Consider the following 22,861-nt stretch of genomic DNA (forward strand, 5'->3'; position numbering starts at 1 on the left):
TGTTTCCCTTTCACATGTTATGGTGATGCTGCAAGGTACAGGTCATTTACACACTAATTTTATTACAGTGGTACCTTGGGTTAAGTACTTAATTCGTTCTGGAGGTCCGTTCTTAACCTGAAACTGTTCTTAACCTGAAGCACCACTTTAGCTAATGGGGCCTCCTGCTTCCGCCGTGCCGCCGGAGCACGATTTCTGTTCTCATCCTGAAGCAAAGTTCTTAACCCGAGGTACTATTTCTGGGTTAGCGGAGTCTGTAACCTGAAGCATATGTAACCTGAAGCGTATGTAACCCGAGGTACCACTGTACTTTATACAGGTGGTAAACACGCTAATGTTACAATTTTATACAGGTGATATAGCATAGCTGTCAACGTTTCCCTTTTTTTAAAGGGAAATTCCCTTATTCCGAATAGGATTCCTCGCAAGAAAAGGGAAAAGTTGACAGCTATGGTGATATAGACACAAATTTTATATGAAGCCTCTCTAAGGGGAATATAATTTTTGCTTTCTGCCCTCCCTACTTTTCTCCTAGTCTGGGGATTGATAATTCAGTAGGCAAAGTATGCTTTATTAGGGAGATATTTTAAAATCCCACCTAACAATTCATTAATATTTATATTGAATTAACTGGTAGAAGAAGGAAGGAGGCCTTGGTTTTCTTCCTGTTTTGTCTCTTGATATATTAAACTAGACCTGTGGCTCTGGGGAGACAACAGTCTTCAGACGGCTCCCAAAGGGTTATACCTAAAGGCACCAGCTTATTGAGGACATGTACCGTATTTTTCGCCCTATAGGACGCACTTTTTCCCCTCCAAAAATGAAGGGGAAATGTGTGTGCATCCTATGGGGCGAATGCAGCGGGGAGGCAGGCAGGAAAAGCTCCCAAAAGCCACACACAAGCTCTGCGCGGCTCTTGCGGGCTTTTCCTCAGGAGGGACAAGGGACTGACGCAGCCAGTCAGTCCCTTCTCCCTCCTCGTAGAAAAGCCCACAGGAGCCGCCTGCTCCTTAAAGGGCGCGCGGCTCCTGTGGGCTTTTGCGGGAGGTGGGGGTATTGCCATAGCCGCGCGCAGCCTCTCCCGGCTGGAGAGGTGACGCGAGGCTATGGCAGCAGCCTCTTTAGCCGCGCGCCACCTCTCCAGCTGGGGGAGCATGCGCGGGGCTAAGGAATAGCCCCGCGACCCTCTCCCAGCTGGAAAGGTGACGCACGGCTATGGAAGCGAGGCGCCTGTCCTGCGAAGCCGGGGAAGGAGCAGAAGGGTCTCCTTCTGTTCCCCCCCCAGCCCCACACCTGGGGGGGGGGGAAATAATTTCCCCCCCTTTATTTTCCTCCCAAAAACCTAGGTGCGTCCTATGGGCCGGTGCATCCTATGGGGCGAAAAATACGGTAACTAAGTTTGGGTAAGAGTGCTTTGGAACTGAAAGAATAAGAATAATATGGGTTTTATTTAACCAATTAAGAAAAGGAGGAATGGGCTATGCAGTGTTTTGAGGGGGGATGAGTTACTGTAGAACTGTACCGTATAGTGAAGGCTAAAGTACGGGAATAAAGGAAGGATTTAGTAGAAATTAAAGCTGTTTTGAGGACCTAATGGTTGAAAAGTGTGTTACATATCTAAATCAATACAAGCCGGTGGGTTTTAAGCTTGCATAAGCACGAGTTTAATGCAAATTAAATTAGGAGCAGACAGTTCAACATGTATATGTGATACAGACAAAAATAGTATTTGTAAGCCAGGGGTTGGCTGACCTGTGTCCCTCTAAATGTTGTTGGACTCCAACTCCCATCAGCCCCAGAAACCATGATCAATGGTCAAGGATGATGGGACTTATAGTCAAGCAAAAAAACAAAGCAAAAACAAAATATGGAGGGCCATGGGTTAGCCACTCCTGCTTTAAAAATTTCCCATGAAATTATAAAAGAAGCTCTACAGTTAAAATAGTAAGCTTCCCAGAATTATACTTCAGCAATGTTTTTGCAATGTCTTTGAAAAACATAATTGAAGCACAATATATTAATAGTCGGCCACATAAAAAATCCCCCCCCCCAAAAAAGGTGTGTTCACATAGGGCACGGTCAAGCCAAAATGAAGCTCTTTTAAGTTCCATGGAGTTCAGTGAGTGAAGAAAACATACATTTAACTCTCGCTAGCTGAAACAAATGAGAAGTAAAAGTGCTTAATAAATGGATCATTTTTGTAATTCGTGAAAAAATTGTGTTTTAGCCAGTCCTGAATAGATACTGGTAGAAAACCAGAACCCCTCCAACACTAGCATATACTGATTTTATTTATTAAATTATTATTGCTATTATTATTAATAATAATAATTTCATTGATGAATTGCTTCCTATGAGGCATCTCAAGTGATTTACAGTAATTGTTCCTATGTACTTGACACTTACACTCTTAAAAAATGAGAAATTAGTTTAAAGGAAAGAATCTCTGCTTGACTTTTAACAGGAATTTTAGTTTTCCACTTGTCTTTTGAGACAATAGCAAGGGGAAGTGCAGTCGTGCTAGAGATATGAACTTTCCCCAACATAAAAACAGACAGTCAACATTTATTACTGAAAGAAAAAAAACACTTTGGGGGAAGAAAAGACAAATAGCACTAAATATATCCAAGACAGTTCCTTCTAAAATTTTGAATGCTAGCAGTAAACTAACAAGAAACAAACAGATCATTTACATTGGCCTATAATGTTAATTTTCAGAATAATAATTTCAGGAAAAAATGCATAATGGTTGGGTTTCTGATATGGAACTGAAAAGTAATCACATTTTTCCAAATGAATCAAAACAGAACAGTAGGAACAGAATGTACCATTGCTCAGAAAAAGAGACGCACAAATATATCCCACAACTTCAGGAATCAGAAAAGAACTACATGGAATAACTTTTTTCCAAACCTCAGAAATACCACTTGCACATGGTTTGAAAGAATGCAGCCATTTTAGAGATCTTAATATAATACTATTAGCAAAAGTGGGGAAACTTTTGGCTCACCAGATTGTTCTGAACTAGAACTCCCTTCAGTCTCTGAAAGCATTGCCAATGGCCATGGATGATGGGAGTTGTAGTTCTGCAACATCTGGAGGACCAAAAATTTCAAACACCTGCTATTAAGACAGGATGCTCTTTGCAGATTTTTGTTTCACTTCATTTTAGCCAAATATAAAAATATTTTAGTAGATGTCTCTGAAAGTTTCATTTTCTTTCTTTCTAATCACATAGCAGTAGTGTCCATGAAAAAGGTATATGCTGTTAAAAAAAAAAAATCACCTCACTTTCAGTTCTTTTCCACGAAGAGAGGGAATGAGTTCACAAGAACATTTTGCAATCTTGGCCCATGGAGGTTGCAGGGTATGGTCACAGAGACCCCTGCCATCCATTACAAGCAACAAGCCAAACTAATTGTTATATTAAATACATGTGGGCGGTTGCTTTTGTCTTTGTGTTGTTGAATGGTGCTGTGCTGCAGGTTTAAAGTTTTCCTTGCACTGCAGCCCTGAGAGGAAAATTGTCCCTGGTAGCTGCTGTTTTCCTAGGAGGGAAGTTGCGATCGACGCCAATCACAGCTACCCTTCCAGGGAAATAGCAGTGAGAAGAAGGGGGGTTGTGGGTGTTATGTACTGAAGTTCTCACCCTGGGCCAGCAGGGGGATACTGTAGATAGTTATGCAAATAAAGGATCGAAAGTGACGTTCAGTGATTGGATAGTTTTAGAAAATTGTTACAGTTACGTTGTACTGGAGCTCTATATAAGCAGGCTGACTGAACCCTTCAGTTCAGTTCTGTTCTGGCCTGTGAATAAACAAGAGCTGTTTGAAGAATTGCTGTGTTGTCTGATATGTTCACCCACAACTTAACAGTGGGAAAGGGGGAAAGGGCTTAAAAGCCTTCCACCAATGCTTTGGTCCCAATCTGGACCCCTGCCCCCACTTCACGGCTGCCACCCAAATCAGGCATTGTGATGTGACACAGACATACTAATGCAGGTGCACATTTAATTTAAACTTGTCGTTTGATACTAAGCTTCCTCAAAGCTTACACTGCGACAGAGGAAAGAAGACAAGGACATGGCCCAGGGCGATTGAAGACTGGTGCACTCATCTCCATTGTGAGCTACCTCTGTCTGTAATCTTTGCAAGGATTCACAATTGGACCCTATTACACAGGGGGTATTTGCAAACATTATGGGACGCTTAGAGATTGATTGCCAGTTTTTGGTGGTGTCCCCCCAAGTAAGCCTAATGAAAGCTCTGTCCCTCAGCCTCATTCAATGTGGGCTGGGCAGGCCAAGCAAACTTGGGTTGCTTGACACTTCTTACAAGGAGGGAAAGAAATATTCCGTGCAGAAAGGATACCATTCCTCCACTCCCTCCCTGCCCCCACAGTACAATTAAAACATGGAGGGAGGCACACAGTTGAGCATCTTACAATACTTGAGGGCAGATGGGTGGAGAGATGGAGAAGCTTTGGCGCAGGCGGAGTTTATCTATCATGTACTTGCACCTCCTCCGGCAACACTGAAAGAGAATCCTTGCTTTTGAGGAAGGTGTAATACTGAAGACGTGCAATTATGTCGTTCATTCTTGATCAGTACTGGAACTCCAAGCTCAAATTGGGCATTCTGGGGTGAAGCACAACAATATTCACCCAGTGCTTTTCCAGCTGCACTAGCTCCCGGTGGAGTACAGGGTCAGATTTAAGGTGCTGGTTTTGACCTTTAAGGCCCTTCACGGCCTAGGACCCTCGTACCTACAGGACCGCCTCTCCCGGTATGCCCCACGGAGGACCTTAAGGTCCATAAATAGCAACACCCTAGTGGTCCTGGGCCCTAAGGAAGTTAGATTAGCCTCAACCAGAGCCAGGGCCTTTTCAACACTGGTTCTGGCCTGGTGGAACGCTCTGTCTCATGAGACCGGGCCCTGCGGGATCTGATTTCTTTCCGCAGGGCCTGTAAGACAGAGCTGTTCCGCCTGGCCTTTGGATTGGAATTAGTTTGATTCCCTCCCCCTCTTTCTTTTTCCTTTCTCCTCCTGTGAAGAGAGGCTGCATCTTAATGTTTTAATGTTGTATTTTAATCTTGTTTTTTTAAATTGTATTTTAATCAACTTGTTTTTATTACTGGTTGTTAGCCGCCTTGAGCCCAGTCTTGGCTGGAGAGGGCGGGGTACAAATAAATTATTATTATTATTATTATTATTATTATTATTATTATTATTATAGTCGGCCAATCGGTGTTAAAAAAGGATAGAACTTTCTTTATGTATGCAACAACAGCAGCAAGAATACTCATCGCAAAGTATTGGAAGACACAAGAGCTACCCACACTGGAGGAATGGCAGATGAAATTGATGGACTATATGGAATTGGTGGAAATGACTGGCAGAATCCGTGACCAGGGAGAAGAGTCGGTGGAAGAAGATTGGAAGAAATTTAAAGATTATTTATAGAAATATTGCAAAATTAAAGAATGTTAGAGTGATGATGGATTGAAATTAAGCGGCTTCTAGCTGTACAGATTTTAAAGTTATATATAGATAAAGATTAAGGATTAGGATTAAAAAGGTTAAAAGAATGGAAAATTGGTTTTTAATAGGTAAAAATTTAATGTTATATTATATTAAGATTAAGGATTGGGATTAAAAAGGAGGGAAAGGAATTGCTGGACAAACAAATTGAATTGGAATACAAAAGAGGGAGGTATGAGGAAGTCCGGGAAACAAGTAAATGTAAAAGAAGTTATGAAAAGACGGAATTGTTTTTAACTGGTTTTTTTCTGTTTTTTATCTTTTTGTATTTTGTATTTTCTATTGTGTATCTTTCTTTTTTCTTTTCAAATTTCTCTTGTTTATTAATGTGATTTTATTTTTTCTGAAACTTTAATAAATATTAATTAAAATATTATTATTATTATTATTATTATTATTATTATACCTTGTTCTGGGTCTTTGGTTTGTTAAACTGATCAGATTGTTTAGATTTCAATTTTCTCCATTTTATTCTCTCATTTCCCCCCGAATAATGCACCATTATTGGGTGCTGACGATTCCAAAAGATATTGTCAACTGCACCATTCACCAATACTTCGATTATTGGATCTCTCTGGCAGCTTATTCAATTATCTCTTGGACAGCCAGTAGCAGCAGCAGGCAGATTTTCTTGCAAAACTATTTTTCTTTGTCTGCTGTTTCTGTGCCCTTTTCTCAATTTCAGTCAACATTCCGATTCCACTGAAAAAGCAGGCCTGAAAGTGAAAGTATGGAACCGTGCAATTTGAATCGCTGGAGCAGAGAGCATAGAACAATTCTATTTTGATGGATTGGTCCTGTTCACACATGTATACACATATAGGTGAACTCTCAACACTTGGTTCAGGAGTGGAGAAACTGTGGCCCTCAAGATTTTGCTGGATTACAACTCCCAGCATCCCTGACCATGGGCCAAACTGGCAGGGGCTGATGGTAACTGGAGTCCAACAACAATGGGTGGGTGGGGGCATAGGTTCTCCACCCCTGTCGTTACTGGAGCCCAGATTTAGAAAGCTACAGGAACGGTATTGCCGGGCCTCATTTATCTGTGCAAAGGAATGCCCCAGACCTGCTAAAACAACAACAACAACAACCAATGCATGGATTGGAAAAAGCAAAATGATACCTACTGCTACAATGAGGAAATCTAGCCAGCACCAGGCATTAGTGAAGAACTTCACGAATCCATAGGCACACCACTTCAACAACATTTCGAGGATAAAGATGTAAGTGAAGACTTTGTCGGCATACTCCAAGACAGTCCGTATGGTCCTTCTCTGTTCTATGTAAATATCTTCAAAGGCCTAAGGAGTAACAAGGCAACAAGGATTATCACACTCTTTTCCTGGCAGCAGAGCGAGCTAGAAATAAAAAAACTGGGTCCAAAAACTTGTGGGAGACACGCAGACTTCTCAAGGAACGTACAGTTCACACATCTCCCAACGCTTGAAGCATTGTTGGAGAGGCACAGAAGCTGCTTCCATGTGGGTGGAATGCCATTTCCAGTCTATCTCTGTCTATCTCTTGGAAGGACACCAGCTGGATTATATGGGGGGGTTTTTCTTCCCATGCAAGTGTTGCCCAATCCTTGGGGAGGAGCAATATTGGCATTGGAAAGATGCAAGTAATTTGCTTGGACTTCATTGGTCCTTCGAGTAGATATTACCCTGTATGATCTGGCCATGCAAAAGTGGTTCCAATGCTTTTCTGGTTGTGTAGAAACTGGTTGTTGTTAGTATTTTCTTTTTCTTTTTAAAGTATTGTATCCAAGGCAGTTCCAAATAAACGAAAGATCTGGAGTCACTTGCTCACCGTGCTTGTCAAAGAGACCTAGGGTGTTTTCACAAGTAATATAGTAAGTGACTCCAGAGCTGGCATCAGCCCAAAGCATTCTCAGGCAGCTTTGGGGAGACCCAATACCCAATACTTACACTTGCTTTTCACCCTGTTAAAAGCAAACACCCATAGCAGCAAACACCCATAGCAGCTCCATTTTAAGTTTTTAACAAATGTTCCAGTAGCTGTGTTTACTTCGAGAACATTGTGGTGGAAAAAACAACACCACAACCGCTACAAAAACATGATTGTTACTAGTACCACAAAAGTCCATAGGTCCCTTCATGAACACCAAGGGGCCCCCCATAGAAGAAGGGGGGAGCACTGGATGGTAAGGTAAAAGGTTAAGGTAAAGGACCCCGAATGGTTAGGTCCAGTCAAAGGCAACTATGGGGTTGCAGCGCTCATCTCGCTTTCAGGCTGAGGGAGCTGGGTGTTTGTCCACAGACAGCTTTCCGGGTCATGTCGCCAGCATGACTAAACTGCTTCTGGCGCAACAGAACACCGTGACAGAAACCAGAATGCACGGAAACACCGTTTACCTTCCCGCCACAGTGGTACCTATTTATCTACTCGCACTGGCGTGCTTTCAAACTGCTAGGTTGGCAGGAGCTGGGAAAGAGCAACGAGAGCTCACTCCGTTGCGGGGATTCGAACCGCCAGCCTTCTGATTGGCAAGCCCAAAAGGGTCAGTGGGTTAGACTACAGTGCTACAGAGCAACAACTGAATTTCCTGAGTTTGTAAATTGAGCAAATGCACCAATAGAAACTTCCATTCTTGGGTGACCAGCAGCTCTGGGGACGGGTAATCTTCCCCAGCATGCAGACAAAGGGATAACCTCAATGGTCCCAATCCTTTGCCACTCCTGACAGCAGCTTTTTAACTTTGAAAACAAACACACACTCAGCTGTTTGAAATGCTTTTTTACAAATTTCGTGTATTGTCTAGTTTGACCCCCAAAGTGACGCTAAGAGCATTACATAGAGAAGACTCAATATAATATAACTCTGCTCACCAGGGCTCCACTGCTTAGCAAGATCATGAAGATAATGAATGTCTCAAACCAGTTATGCTCCACAATAAGAAAGCATGTCTTTCGTAAGTTCCACCAAGACTTGCCCCACCCTTCTTCAATGCTGACTTGGCAGCACTTGAACCGCTGAACGCAGCCTGCAAATGTAAAATTAGCACAAGTTTTCCGAGAGCCGTAACATTTCCTTATTCCTTTTATAAAAAAATAATTAATTAATTGGGCTTTGTTACAAAAAAATAATTTTCCCAGTGCTGTCATAATCATCAAGGACAATGCTCCACAAAATATTTTTATTTGTGCATAATACCTTAAATTTTTCATAGCCAAGACCCTGTAGAATAGTATTGCTCAGGGCAGAAGATTTAATTCTCTAATAAAAGGTTGCAGCGAAATTTACTGCAGTCAGAACATGCACTGGTGGCTCCATATCAACTGGTCCAACAGTACCCTTCAAATTTCTTAATAAGACTTTTAAGAGATCGGCTGAAAAAAATCTAATAATGGTTATTTTTATTATATTCCTTAAGACACTGAGGTCCAGCTCTGAAGGCCTTCTGGTGGTTCCCTCCCTGCGAGAAGTGAGGTTATAGGGAACCAGGCAGAGGGCCTTCTCGGTGGTGGCCCCCGCCCAGTGAAACGCCCTCCCATCCGATGTCAAGGAAATAAACAACTATCTGACTTTTAGAAGACATCTGAAGGCAACCCTGTTTAGGGAAGCTTTTAATGTTTGATGTTTGATTGTTTTTTTTAATATTCTGGAAACCCAGCCAGATGGGCGGGGTATAAATAAATAAATAAATAAATTATTATTATTATTATTATTATTATTATTATTATTATTAACAACTTCAGGAAATGTTTAGCTTGTTTTTGAATGTAAAAATAAAGTGGAATTAGGCACAGGGGCTCCGCTTAACCCTAGTAGCTTCTTAACTCTGCTGGATCTGCGAGTTGCCATTTATATTTCCCAGAATGTCCCAGAGTGATGCCAAACTGGGGGCACTGAGATAAATTACCGTATTTTTTGCTCTATAAGACACACTTTTCCCCCCCTAAAAAGTAAGGGGAAATGTGTGTGCGTCTTATGGAGTGAATGCAGGCTGCGCAGCTATCCCAGAAGCCAGAACAGCAAGAGGGATTGCTGCAGCGATCCCTCTTGCTGTTCTGGCTTCTGAGATTCAGAATATTTTTTTTCTTGTTTTCCTCCTCCAAAAACTAGGTGCGTCCAGTGGTCTGGTGCGTCTTATAGAGCGAAAAATACGGTAATAGCCTATCTCACAGCGGCTGCCTAAGCAGCAGGGGTCTTAGGGGGCACTTTGCTGAAGGCCCCCTCAAACCTGAAGTCAGCCCTATCAAGGAAGGCCACTCTGCAGAGGTAACATGCTCTGAGTGGACGCCATATTGTTAAAAGGTCCATTTTGCCCCACTGTGTTCAAAATCACCTTCTGTGAAACATGCGTCCGGATCCAGGTATTCTTCTGGTGCTTCCACAGGAACCTCTTCTGCCTCAGGCTTTATATCAATGGTACTGCCCTCCGACGAACTCGTATCATCCAGTTTCTTGAACAATGGGAAAGAACATCACAAACACATATATTATGAGCCGGGAGAAATGAAGAGCTCCATTTTTTAAACAACGTTGACATTCATGCCAATACGCAGCACAGAAAAGAAATAAAATAAGAATAAAACTATTTCCCAGTCTAACCCCTGCTGAATATCGGCCCATCTTAATATGGTACATCCTTTAAGACTTTTGAAATAAACGTAAAGAAGGAAACAATTGGAAGGAGCAAATATCTCCCAAGAACAGGGCCTGATTTAGGTTTGATGAGGCCCTAAGCTACTGAAGGTAATAGGGCCCTTTAAATGTCCAGCTGTCCTTTGTCAACAACAATTTTTCACTGTATTTTGTGTTGAATAGATGCTATATGGTAATTTATGGACCTAATAGGTATCTAAAGCCATTTGTACATAACAAAATATGTACATCATAGGAGCCTACACAACACAGAACACTGTTGCTGTCTGCAGGTTTTATTTTATTTGTCTTTTATCTTATATTTTGGAAATGTACATCCAGTTTTTTTCCTTTAATTTTTTTTGGAGGGGCCCAAGAGAGTGGGGCCCTAAGCTACAGCTTGTTTAGCTTATACGTAGATCCAGCACTGCCCAGGAAGATATTTCCCCCTTTTTAAAAGTGGAGAAACATAGGCAGACCGATTGTGGTGTTAAGCCAAGCACACAGTACAGAGGGCCTAGTATTCTGCTCCATGTAGAAAGCCTATGAACACATGAGGAAGTGACAGACTAGAAAGAAAAAGATTTATCCCTATCCAATCTGGTTCCCCATTACATGATACATGATGGACCTTTGGGCTGATACAACAGGGTTCTTTGTATGTTCTTATTATGAATGACTTAGTCATACATACGACCCATGAAAAGTCTGTGCCACCTTTGTTCTCATCTTGCCAAACAAAGTAAAGAGGACCTACTTTATTTGCACTGAGAAATGTGCTGGCTGCAAAGCCTCACGCTCTGGCCAGAAGGCCAAATTTGCTTCTCTCTTGCAATGCAATGGGCCACCCAAAACAAAGGCATGAAGGTGCGGCCTATGAGCAAGTATGGCTCCATACCTCTTTGCTGCCATCGGGGTCGGTGTCACTGCTGAAATCTTCCGTGTTGAGGTTCTCAAAGTCAGACTCACCCACAGCTATGGGGACACGAACGGTGAGGTTAGGGTTGTTGATGAAAGACATGTGGTCTTCATCAATTATGTACTTTTCCACGCTGCTGCCAATGCCACTGGTGGTGCCATTGCCGTTCTTCTGGTAATCGATCTCCCGGTTGATGTCGGCGCCGGTGTGGTTGGCGATGCAGTTCATCTTCTTGTCATACAGCTCGTCCAGTGGCTTCACTTCATCCGCCTCACGTTGCTTGAAGTGGGTCTGCACAAACTCGTGCATTCTGATCTTGGCCCAGGCAATGCCTTTCTTGATCCGGATAACTGAGATCTGCAAGTTGTTCATCTCACCATCATCATCTGTTGCTGCAAGGTTGTCTGCGCTGAAAGAGCTCAGCAACAAAGCCAAGAACAGGTTCAATACCTGCAGAAGCAGAAAAGGGTCTGTAAGACAAGACTCCCTCTAGCCACTTTTTGCTCAGTGAATTGGCAATATCGTCCTCAAAGTGCATCCTTCTACTTGGTGGCAGTGGGCCTTGCTCTGCTGGCTCCTCCCATCCCAGTTGGCTCCTCCCATCCCAGAACCATTTCCTTCCGCAGCCATTCATGCCACCTGTTTAGCTTTTTGTTTATGGAATGTGCATACCACTTAATTGTAAAAACCTCCAAGCAATTTGCATTATAAACAATTGCAATCATTATGTAATAATCGGTACAACAATTTGCTTATTATCTCCCCTTTTCCTTTTGTATCATCTCTGTTAGATTGCATGCCGTTATTTTAAATTGCAAAACGCTGTGAATGCCTTGGCATGAATGTGATATACACATGGAGTAAATAAATAAAACGTGAGCACGCACAGACAGCCCTGAGCTTACAGACAGCCCTGTAGAATTCCAACGTTTGTTACAAAGAAGAAATCTGAAATGTTTTAATTAATTTGACCGCACCACATGGGCAAAGCCTTGCAAGTTTTTTGTTCTAAATATGGTAGGAAAGGGTACTGGTTAAAGAATCTCAGAAAGTAACAAGGAGGGAAGGCAAACATTGAGGATTTTGACTGAGAAAAGCAGTCTTATATTATGAATGTCCAAATGTAGCAGGCAAAATGGATCCCTGGTTTCTTTCTGATCGATGCATGAACGTTTCATATACACTGAGCACATTAAAAGACAGATTATATACACACAATTTTCTGTAAAATAAAAGGAAATTGCACTGCATTTTTAAGTCTTATGGGGGTCAGACTTAATTTCACTCCTTATTTTAAGGCGCATCATATAATCAGATCATTTTATTCTCATGTTTCCTTTGCTTTTATGCACAATTTATTGTATCGTTTGTGTGTTTTGTTTTGAACAGAACCGTTAAATGGGCAAATATCAAGTCAAGGTAAAAGGGAGGATATTTGAAAGAGTTAGCCAGACAAAATTAGTTTTTCTGAAGCATTTCAGCAGCATCCTTTTAAATACAGGAAAAATTGCAATGTGAGCAACAGTAAAGGAAAATTATGCTTGGATTTTTTTTCCTTTTAAAAAATGCTCTTAACTTTTTGGAAGTTTTATGCCAGTTTAAAAAGAGGTCTTTCTTCCAAACATGCCCCGACATTCACTGATGCTATGATCTTAAAAATATGCATTGTAGTATATATGAGGGCCAACAAAGCTACAGAGCCATCCTATGTGAGATACAAAATGCATGTATTTTGATGTAATGTCAGCTGCAATTCCATTATAGAAATTTTCTTGGGTGCATCACATATGTATGCTTGTACCAACACTGTTAAGTCTCTTGTGGCTAAAATACCTGTAAGTGGTGGATCCAGGGCTGGTGTCAGAACATGGTATCCTCAGGCGGATTCCTGGGGCTCCAACATCCCAGCTGGGTCTACCGCTGACACCTTCCATGAACCCTCTTTTTTATTTCCCAGAATGCCCTGGAATTATGCTGCTTTGAGGGCATTGTGGGAAGTTAAAACAGTGGTTTGCAGCTGCCTGGTGTTTATTTGTAAGAACCTAACAACTCATAATTAATATTGTCAGCCTGCATAGCATAAATGATGGCAGTCTATTCTGCTATGGTGCCAGCGGCAGCCCCATTGTAACAGCTGCTGCTGCCTATTGCCATGGCAGAAAGTGCCCCACCAAAAGGGCACCGGAAGGGTTTGACACATCTTATTCTACCCCATCAATTCTGCTTCCACTTATTTTAAAGCCAGGAATGGGGACAAGTGGTGATGTTGCTATGGCAGTTCAGAGTCAGCTGCTAATACCAGCACAATGCCATGGGTTCAGAGACAGTTGTGGGGTGGGTTACAGAGGGCTATGCTTGTGGGCTCCCCACAGGAATCTGGCATGTGGGAATAGGAGGCTGGATAAAATGGTTCTTTGATCTGATCCAATGGGGGTGTGTCTGTTCTTACATTATCTTCTAGATCGGGGTAGCCAATATCGTGCACTGTAGAAGCTGTGGACCATGGCACCCAATAGCCCTGGTCAATGTGACTAATGGCCAGAGAGGATGGGTGTTGCAGTCCACCTCTGGAGATCATGATCAGACTACCTCTGTTCTAGATCATGATATTGCTTAGGATCGCAATACCTCAAAAACCGCCTCTTTCCATATGAACCTACCTGACCCTGAGATCACCTTCTGAGGCCCTCCTTCATGTGCCTCCTCCACGAGAGGTGCGGAGGGTGGCAACATGAGAATGGGCCTTCTCTGCAGTAGCTTCCCGTCTGTGGAATGCTCTCCCCAGGAAGTTCCCCTGGCGCCTTCATTACACACCTTTAGGCGCCAGGCAAAAACGTTCCTTTTAAACCAGGCCTTTGAGTTGATCCTATACCCTTTTAGAATGTGGCTCTTTTCTGGGAGGGGGGTGTTATTGGGTTGTTGTTTTTATTCTGATTATATATGTTGTGATTTTTTTCTGTGAACCGCCCTGAGACCTCTGGGTAAAGGTAAAGGGACCCCTGACCATTAGGTCCAGTCGTGGCCGACTCTGGGGTTGTGGCGCTCATCTCGCTTTATTGGCCGACGGAGCCGGCGTACAGCTTCCGGGTCATGTGGCCTGCATGACTAAGCCGCTTCTGGCGAACCAGAGCAGCGCATGGAAATGCTGTTTACCTTCCCGCCGGAGCGGTACCTATTTATCTACTTGCACTTTGACGTGCTTTCGAACTGTTAGGTTGGCAGGAGCAGGGACTGAGCAACAGGAGCTCACTCTGTTGTGGGGATTCGAACCGCCGACCTTCCAATCGGCAAGTCCTAGGCTCTGTGGTTTAACCCACAGCGCCACCCGTGTCCCTCAAGACCTCTGGGTATAGAGCAGTTAATAATAATAATAATAATAATAATAATAATAATAATAACAATAACAATAATAATAACAATGCATTTGTGCTGCAGTCATTAGTCTTAATCCTGAAAGTTTCCTGAATGTGCGGTAACCCTTAGCATTGGTATTTAAAACATCTAAGCAAATAGGGAATATTAGCTGCAGAACCTGCCACGGAATAGAAACAGTGAGTTCTTGTCCCAGCCCATTACAAGACAGCCATCCACTTCCCACTCAAAAGCAACCACAGATAGATATTTACTGACCACCAGATTTCCAATGACCATCACCATCATGAAGACAATAAGGCACATGGCCTGTCCTGCCACTTCCATACAGTCCCACATGGTTTCAATCCACTCCCCACACAGCACACGGAAGACGATAAGGAAAGAGTGGAAGAAGTCGTGCATGTGCCATCGTGGAAGCTCACACTCGGGGTTGATCTTGCAGACACATTCCTTGTAGCTCTTGCCGAAAAGCTGCATTCCCACCACGGCAAAGATGAAGACAATGATGGCTAGCACCAAGGTCAGGTTTCCTAAGGCACCCACCGAGTTGCCAATGATTTTAATCAACATGTTCAGGGTTGGCCAGGATTTTGCCAGCTTGAAGACCCTCAACTTGAAGACGTAAAAAAGAAAGAGAAATATAGATAAAACAGATTTATGATTAATAAAGCAACAGTCCTGCCAATGGGGACCCAGATTTAAAAAGAGATATTGATCACAACATACTGAAGGGGCATTTTTCATATGTGGTGGACCTGTGAAAAAGCTCAGGGATTTTGGGAAATGATGCATAATGAACTGAAGAAGATGTTAAAAGTGGTTATTCCTCAAAAACCTGAAGTTTACATCTAGGGATAATAGGGATGGACATCCCAAAGAGGATGATTAAACTATTTATGTACGCAACAGCAGCAGCCAGAATCCTCTATGCGAAGAAATGGAAAGAAGGAGAAGTTCAAATCATGAAGAAACTAATGGGCTATATGCAGAAATGGCAAAATGGACAGCAAAGATTAAGAGATCAAAGCGACAAACTTTTTATTGAGGAGTGGAAACCCCTTTGGGATTATCTGAGGAAATATTATAGCCAAATCAAGTCGTGATCAGGATTCGAAATTTAAAGAGCGGAAGGGAGACGACAACAGTTGTAGTAGAGGAAATAAGTACGAGAGATACGTATGCTACATAATGCAGCAGAAAAAAGGGGAGGGAATAAAAACATCATGAAGGTAAGGGTGGGAAGTCAAACCGTCAAGGGAAATATGTATTAAAAGTTGAAGTTAATTTGTTAAAATTTCCGAAATTTAATAAAAATTTGGTACTGTACAGTGGTACCTCCGGTTATGAACGGGATCCGTTCCAGAGGCCCAGCCATATCCCAAAAATTTCGTAATGGGAGGACCGCTTCTACGCACGCTTGCGCCACTGCAGAGCACTTCTGCGCATGCACGAAGCGCGCAGAGCGTTTCTGCACACCCGAGAACGGCAAACCCACTTAAGAGTTTGCCACGTTCACAACCCGAAGGTTACATTACCCGAAGGGGCCACTGTATATATAATAAAAGAAATACTGATCATGAACTAAACACTGAATGGGAGATTTCTAGAGGCAGAACTGTCAATCTATGGATTTTAGCTGGAAAGTCAGGATCTGCAGATTGCCACTAGCTGACTTAAGAGCATCAGGCCATTGGTCCACCTTGTACAATATTGTCTATAGAGACTGGCAGCAGCTTTCCAAAGATTTAGAGGGGCAGGGATGTATCCCAGCCCTGCCGGGAGAAGCCAGGGACATTGAACTGGAGATCTTTTGCATGCAGAGCACAACCTCTACTACTCTACTACCCAATACCCGCTTTTCAAACGGACAGTCCCTTCATGTCCTCTTGACTAAGGCAGAAACGGTGGCAGGAACCCTCCATGTTCTTGGAAGTGACCACATAAGAGGTGCAAGCCTGACTGTGCTCTGCATTGGGCAATTCACCTGCCACAATCACTTCCACGCTCCAACCCAACAGAATCCTACTGCTAATCCCCACTGCCATTTTTAAAGAAAACCATATGCTGAGAGTGCATTTGGGATATTAACTGCTTCCTGAAATGGACTTGTTGCTAAGGTCTGCATGTAAGCTCTGCAGTCATTGCTTGCAGCAAGTAGCCTTCAGATTCTAGCTATTTAGAGGCAATTTTAGGCAGAATAAACGGCAATTGAAAGGGGATATAAACCAACTCTTGGACACGGAACAAGTCTTTATTTGCAATACTGGCCAGTAAGGATTTGGCAATTAGTCCTCCCGTGGACCTTTACTGTGGGTTCTGATATATAACCTTATTTAAAAAGTTGTATCGGGTGAAAGGAGAGGAAAGACAGGAAACTGTGAAAAGTGGAGTAAAATAAGCAAATAGTACCAATCGGAAAGATCGCAACACCGAAAGCCCTTCCACATCTGCCAGCATCAGCTCCAGCAAACTGAGAGAGACAATAAATCCATCAAAAATGTTCCACCCTTCTTGGAAATAATAGTAGGGGTCCATTGCTATGAGCTTGAGGAACATCTCAGCTGTGAAAATTCCAGTGAAAACCTAAAAAAGGGGAAAAGGGATCAGAATGTTCAAAGCTCTCACTGAACTTAATACTTTTTGCCTTCAATTGAATTAATGAATGAACAGGCCACAGCATATCAGCAATTTGGATGAAGAGACAGTCTTTCCCCCCTTTTTTTCGTATAATCAGAATTTTTGCCCCACTGCTACTTTTTTCTTAGTATTTCACTGAATTACCGTATTTTTCACTCTATAAGACGCACCGGACCATAAGACGCACCTAGTTTTTGGAGGAGGAAAACAAGGAAAAAAATATTCTGAATCCCTCTTGCTGTTCTGGCTTCAGCGATAGCTGCGCAGCCTGCATTCGCTCCATAAGATGAACACACATTTCCCCTTACTTTTTAGGAGGGAAAAGGTGCGTCTTATGGAGCGAAAAATACGGTATCTCAATTCCAAAACTGGCAGTGGCACCAGCTAGAGCCCCAAAACTCTAGATACTTGTGGGCAGCAATGGTTGCCTTATTTTATTTATTTAAATATTTATAAGTAGGCCTTTCTAAGTCTATCCTGATATTCAAAAGTAGCTGGCAATAATTCAAGTCACTGTTTGACTAGAGTAATCAGTTAGCCAAGGTGAATTGTCTCTTTTTTTCAAGTTGTGTTTTCTACAGATCAGTTTGATTTCTTGTGAGACATTAGTGTTACATACAGTGTTAGGTTAGGAAGAAAAGAGGGGGGGAAATGGTGAGTGGGGTTGGATCGGGGGCAATGCTTCTATTCTTCTACTTAGTGCATGTGTAGGGTTTTGTGTCAGCGTCGCTTGTGTGGGTTCTCTTACTATTCGCTCATTATATTTCCTTGGTGGTGAGTGAGGCTGAGGGTGGCCTAGGGTGTGGTTGGTTGTCTTTGGTTGGCTGTAGTGAGATTTGTTTTTGTGTGCGAGGGTGTGTATTTTTGAATCAGGTTAGCCAAATTGATTCGTAGGCAGTTGGCGGATTCTTCTTGTGGTCTTGTTGGGCTGTGTATGTGATAAAAGGGAACCATACCGGGGTGAAGATGTCTTCTTCTATTTGTCCCCGTGTCCATTTCAGTTTATTGGCTAGTTTTTCTAATAAGGCTGTTTCCCATACATAAGGCTGAGTTCCCATAGGCATTGGGAACGTTTTCACGCTTACCAGGTTCCCTACGGCCAAGACATGCTCAAACTGTGGGGTCATGGGATGGTGCTCCATTGCCATGAACAGAGTATTCAAAACAATACAGATCGTAATGGCTAAATCCACAAAGGGGTCGAAGACAATCAAGTTGACAATTTCTTTCAGCTTCATCCAGTATGGGTGGCACTCCCAAATAAGGAAGATGTTGGCAAATTTGTACCAGCAGGGAGGGCATTTTCTTTGGGATTCTTCTAGTTCTACAACAAAACAAGAAGGTGGGCAACTTTAACCGATTAATGTAGACACGCCCAATGAAATTTTATGCAAGGTTTAAGTCATTCTCAATTTGTTGGGCCTTGCAGGCTGTTATGTTTTAGGTTTAAGAGGTGGTCACATTTCACAAACAAAAGGAATCAGGACATCTGCAGTGAGACAGGAAAACAAGCTATGCGTGAATAATTAATCTAAGAATCCATAAAATTAATATTTGGGGGTGGAGTGGAATAAAGAAAAAATTCTGTATCTTAAATCAAGTATATGTTACATTTTAATCCTGACCTTCCTTCAAGGAGCTCAGGGCAGCATGCAGAGTCTGAAAAGTAGGGTCTATGCAATCTTAAGAACAACAACAACAAAAATGTAAGATGGTTTTTAAAATTAAAGCATGGGAAAAGGAAAGACGAATACTAACTTCTGAAGTGGGTAAGCCCTTGAGCTAGTGGGCACAGGACCATAGCTTTCTAACACACATACCTTCTACAAGGGTATTTGTGATTACTGTCATTATACTGTTGGTTCGGTCCTTCCTTCCATAGGATGCATTCAGCTGGTCCATTGATACCAAGAGTGACCCAGTAGCTTTCTTTTTAATCTCCACCTCAGTGGTTCCCTGAAAAATCCATTAACATCCCGTTAGTACGGCCTCTTTCATGTTTGCGCGGGGAAATGTGATGGGCTCTCAGCTGCAAAGGCAGAATTTGTTTTGAGTCAAATCTTTATATATGTGGAAGATGGTGGTTTTGCCAGATAATAATAACCTCACTGGCCTCCCCTCCTTAAGGTGAAGAAAGGTTTTGCTGTTATAAAAAATGAGTTCTATTCTACTTAACACCTAACTTTTTAAAGTCAGGGATATTCTGAAGCGCATTTCAAAAACTATTGCAGTGCGTGGAATTCTGGTGTAAAAGGAACTTAGATGAAAGGCTGCAGAAAGCTGATTTCACATTAATGCACAGGATAGAGACACCCTGTATAATATTTTATGAGCTCTTTATTGGATATGTTCATCTACTGTCTGAATTCTTCAAGTTCTGCTGCTATTCCAGCCAAATTTGGAGTCCCTGGAAATCACATTAAATAAAAAAGTTGGAAGAACATGTCTTCTGTGCCTACCTTGATTGTCCCAAAACAGCACTAGATAATCCTTTAATATGGTTTGTCTAAAGCTGACTTTCCCATTGGCCATTTAATCGTGACTGGTAAACATAAATAACTGAGAATCTACTCCCTTCTATGCTTCTTTGTAAATGGGAGCAGGGACAGACCTAGGGAACGACAAATGCTGTTTGCTTCAATCAAGCAAAACTCAGCATTTGCTGCTTTGGGTCTGAGCATATAGAGGTTTGAAATAAAATATTTGCTCCATGAAAAGCCTGCATGGCTCATGTGGTCTCTCAGATGTGATGATGAAGATTAGGTGTTTCTCTTGTTTAACAACAGATTATAGCCACTGTCCCAAAGAACTATCGGATGACAGGCATCACGCAATACAGATATGTATCTTAGGTTGCCTTTCATGCATGCGTCATGCTAAAGTTAACAGTCTGTAACATTTCCATGCTGTTAGAGGACCAAGTCTGGAAAGAGCACAGTAGACTAGCATGCTAACTAGAGAAAGTGGTAGTAACTGAAGCTGAAAGTAACTAGGAAGGGTTTCAAACATTCTTAAGGAGGGAAAAAAAGGACTGGGAAGGAGTAGTTTCATTTAGTTTGCAAGAACCTAGACAAAGAGGGGTTTTGTTTTTTTAAGGAAAAAAAAGCTTGGAATTTAAGGACACAGGAATAAGGCTTCCCATGTGCACTTTGGCCAAAGACGGTGATGCTATTCATAAATAACACTCACTCTGGAGCAACTTCCTTTGGCCATAATGGGAGCAAGTGTGTTTAGGATTGGTGGCAATGGTTTTGGCTTACAGGTGACCCTGTACCTTTCGTTTGCCTTTATTCTCTGGCATAGTTCTAACCTAACTGATCCAGTAAACCTGAACCTGGGCTGTATCAGTTCAGATTAAAAATGGAGAGGGTGCAAGATGGGGGTGCAGGAGGATTTTGATTGGTCCTGTAGGAAAAACCAAGCCTCGCCCCAGCTCCTGTTCCAGCTATTCATATATGGGGAAATTCACCTCAAAGCCTGTCACTCCACACAAACAACTATCCCCCATGGAGAAAACTACAGTCTCTTCGACATCTATGGTTTGTTTTTTGGTAGTTAAGGGGTATTCAGTGATCTGAAGTCTCTGAAATGGTGCAGCTCAGTCACAGGTTTACTGCTTCTGACTCTGCGCGGAGAAAGTCTTGTTTCTCACTACCCTAGAAATCCCTAAACGATTTGGGTTGTGTGTGTGGTTTTTTTGTAACTTCTTTTTACACTAGAACTTGCCTTATTCATCTCGTTTCTAAAATACGGACTGAGATGTCCAAAATAAAAAGCAAGTAAACAGATAGGATATTAATACGTTGAGCAAGATTTATACAAAATTAATCCTAATTGCATGAGCGGGATTAAGAAATTTCTGGCCTAGCCCATTCACGCCCAGATGTTCCTGCACATTTTGAAACTTCTGAGGGATTTGATTTAACAAACAGTGTACTCGATCACTTCTCATTCCTCAAAAAGATACATAATTTTTTTCCAAGCCATTTTTTCTTAGAAGCCAGAAGAGAAAAGAGAAGGAAATATGTGAGTAGGTTAATCTGGGAAAGAAGGGAAAGTGAAGAAGATTAAGAAGCAGAGGAGCCTGGGATAAGGGTTCAGACTATAACATCTGTTGGCTAGACAAACCAAGTTTCATTCCGTCAAAGGATCCATTTTGGCGGCATACAGGAAAGCAGAGAGAAGGGTGGGCCTCCATGCCTAGACTATCTACTCATTGACTTCCTTACGCTGTCATCAGTAGCTGCCTTATCTATTTTCACCTCAGGCAGAAGCCGTCCGCTGGGTATGTTGGAGGTTGGGCCACCAATCAGGGAGACCACGCCGTTGCAGTCCACGGTGCTGTTCCGCTTCATGTTCCGGCGGATGCTGGGAAAGATGCGGGACGATCTGCTCCCCTGGCTGTAGCCGCTGTAACCGCTGTAGCTGCTTTTCCTCTCGTGGCCCCGGATCGGGATGAAGAGGGAATCCCTCCGGCCCTCGCTCTCTTCCACTGTGCTGTGCTCGTCATCGGCAAATTCGTTTTCTGAACCCGGGTCGCGGAAACCTCTCTTGAAGCTGAAGATGCTGCTTTTGCTGTTGTGCCGGGAGAGATAGGGAGATCCTGGGATGCTGAGCAGCGACTGGAAGGAGAGAGGAAGAAGGAAGATGGAAGAGGAATGCGGACAGGAAGCTATAAAGCACCAGCAACAGGCAAAAACATAGAATTTACCGCGCAATCGGATGAAGAAGAAAAAAAGGGTGGTGGCGGTGAATTCTCCATCGTGAAAACGCTAGAGGTTGGTAGCAAAGGAATCAGCTGATTAGTTTCAATTAATATATGGATTTAATAGCACATGTCACCCTCCACTGCTTCGTGGTCCTCATTTACCCCTTGGATCGCCCAGAGAAACCCAAACTGCCATTTACAGTGGTACCTTGGTTTACAACCATAATCTGTTCCGGAGGTCCAGTTGTAAACCAAAACAAGTTGTAACCCAAGGCGTGCTTTCGCCAATGGGGCCTCAAAGAAAAGAAAGAAAAAGGTTGTAAAAAAAAAAAAAAGGGTTGTAATCCAAAAAAAGGGACACACACTTCCAGGTTTGATGTGGTTGTAATTCAAAATGGTTGTAATCCCAAACGGTTGTAAACCAAGGTACCACTGTATGTATCTCTACATATTTAGATAGATAAAAGTCTTTGGTAGAAAATGTCTACAGTTTTGATTTGACCAATACATGTCTCTCCTCCATTAAACCAACTCTTTTCAACAAGTTTTCAGCCTCACCATGGGAACTAACTGCTCTGAACATGTCCCCTTTGGGGTATTCATGGATTGTTTAAAGAGCAATAGGGACTTCTCTAGAGCACTTACTACTTTCTCAAGACAAAGTAACTGAACACCTTTGCTTTTTAGCAACGGCATGAAAACAAAGAGAATGTCCACCAAGAGATGCAATGACGTGGTCAGTCAGGCAACTGATTGTACCAAAATTGATCTGGAATGCATTTGATAGTTTGCAATCAAAGTTTGTCAATGGAAGGTAATAGGCAATAGCCAACTAAGTTTTGCTCAGAGTAAACCCATTTAGAATTAGCAGAGCAATGTTTGACCTTATGCCTAAAGGTGCACTCCTCCATTGTCTCCCAAGAAAGACGGATGCAAACAGCATTAGCCATGTCTTAATTTCAGTGTGTCTACTCTGAGTATGACTAAAGTTGCATATAACCCAGTGATTTCTTTATTTTGGAGAGACTGGTGCTCGGTTTAAGGAGAGGCAGTACAAATGAAGTGGAATAT

General features: G+C 42.5%; 1 protein-coding gene and 2 long non-coding RNA genes across 3 annotated transcripts in view; 1 reads left to right on the forward strand and 2 right to left on the reverse strand.

Annotated features, from left to right (window-relative positions):
* The window catches only part of LOC308471167, a 36,466-nt gene extending 35,614 nt beyond the window's left edge, over window positions 1-852 (forward strand). The window contains exon 3 of the long non-coding RNA XR_013982739.1: window positions 761-852. This is a non-coding gene — a long non-coding RNA (uncharacterized lncRNA). The remainder of the gene's footprint in view (window positions 1-760) is intronic.
* LOC308471240 overlaps window positions 1-22,861 on the reverse strand; it is a 213,737-nt gene that overhangs the window by 28,813 nt on the left and 162,063 nt on the right. The window lies entirely within an intron of this gene.
* The window catches only part of SCN8A (sodium voltage-gated channel alpha subunit 8), a 109,974-nt gene that overhangs the window by 28,813 nt on the left and 58,300 nt on the right, over window positions 1-22,861 (reverse strand). Inside the window, exons 12-20 of the mRNA XM_080994336.1 lie at window positions 21,345-21,704; window positions 18,903-19,038; window positions 18,168-18,406; window positions 16,855-17,028; window positions 14,701-15,057; window positions 11,050-11,520; window positions 9,853-9,970; window positions 8,393-8,547; window positions 6,671-6,844 (exon numbers count right to left, since the gene is read on the reverse strand). Coding sequence (XP_080850462.1) covers window positions 6,671-6,844; window positions 8,393-8,547; window positions 9,853-9,970; window positions 11,050-11,520; window positions 14,701-15,057; window positions 16,855-17,028; window positions 18,168-18,406; window positions 18,903-19,038; window positions 21,345-21,704 — 2,184 coding nt within the window. The remainder of the gene's footprint in view (window positions 1-6,670; window positions 6,845-8,392; window positions 8,548-9,852; window positions 9,971-11,049; window positions 11,521-14,700; window positions 15,058-16,854; window positions 17,029-18,167; window positions 18,407-18,902; window positions 19,039-21,344; window positions 21,705-22,861) is intronic.

The sequence above is a fragment of the Podarcis pityusensis genome (assembly GCF_964106645.2).
Source record: "Podarcis pityusensis genome assembly, chromosome: 2".
In the NCBI taxonomy this organism is placed as follows: domain Eukaryota; kingdom Metazoa; phylum Chordata; class Lepidosauria; order Squamata; family Lacertidae; genus Podarcis; species Podarcis pityusensis.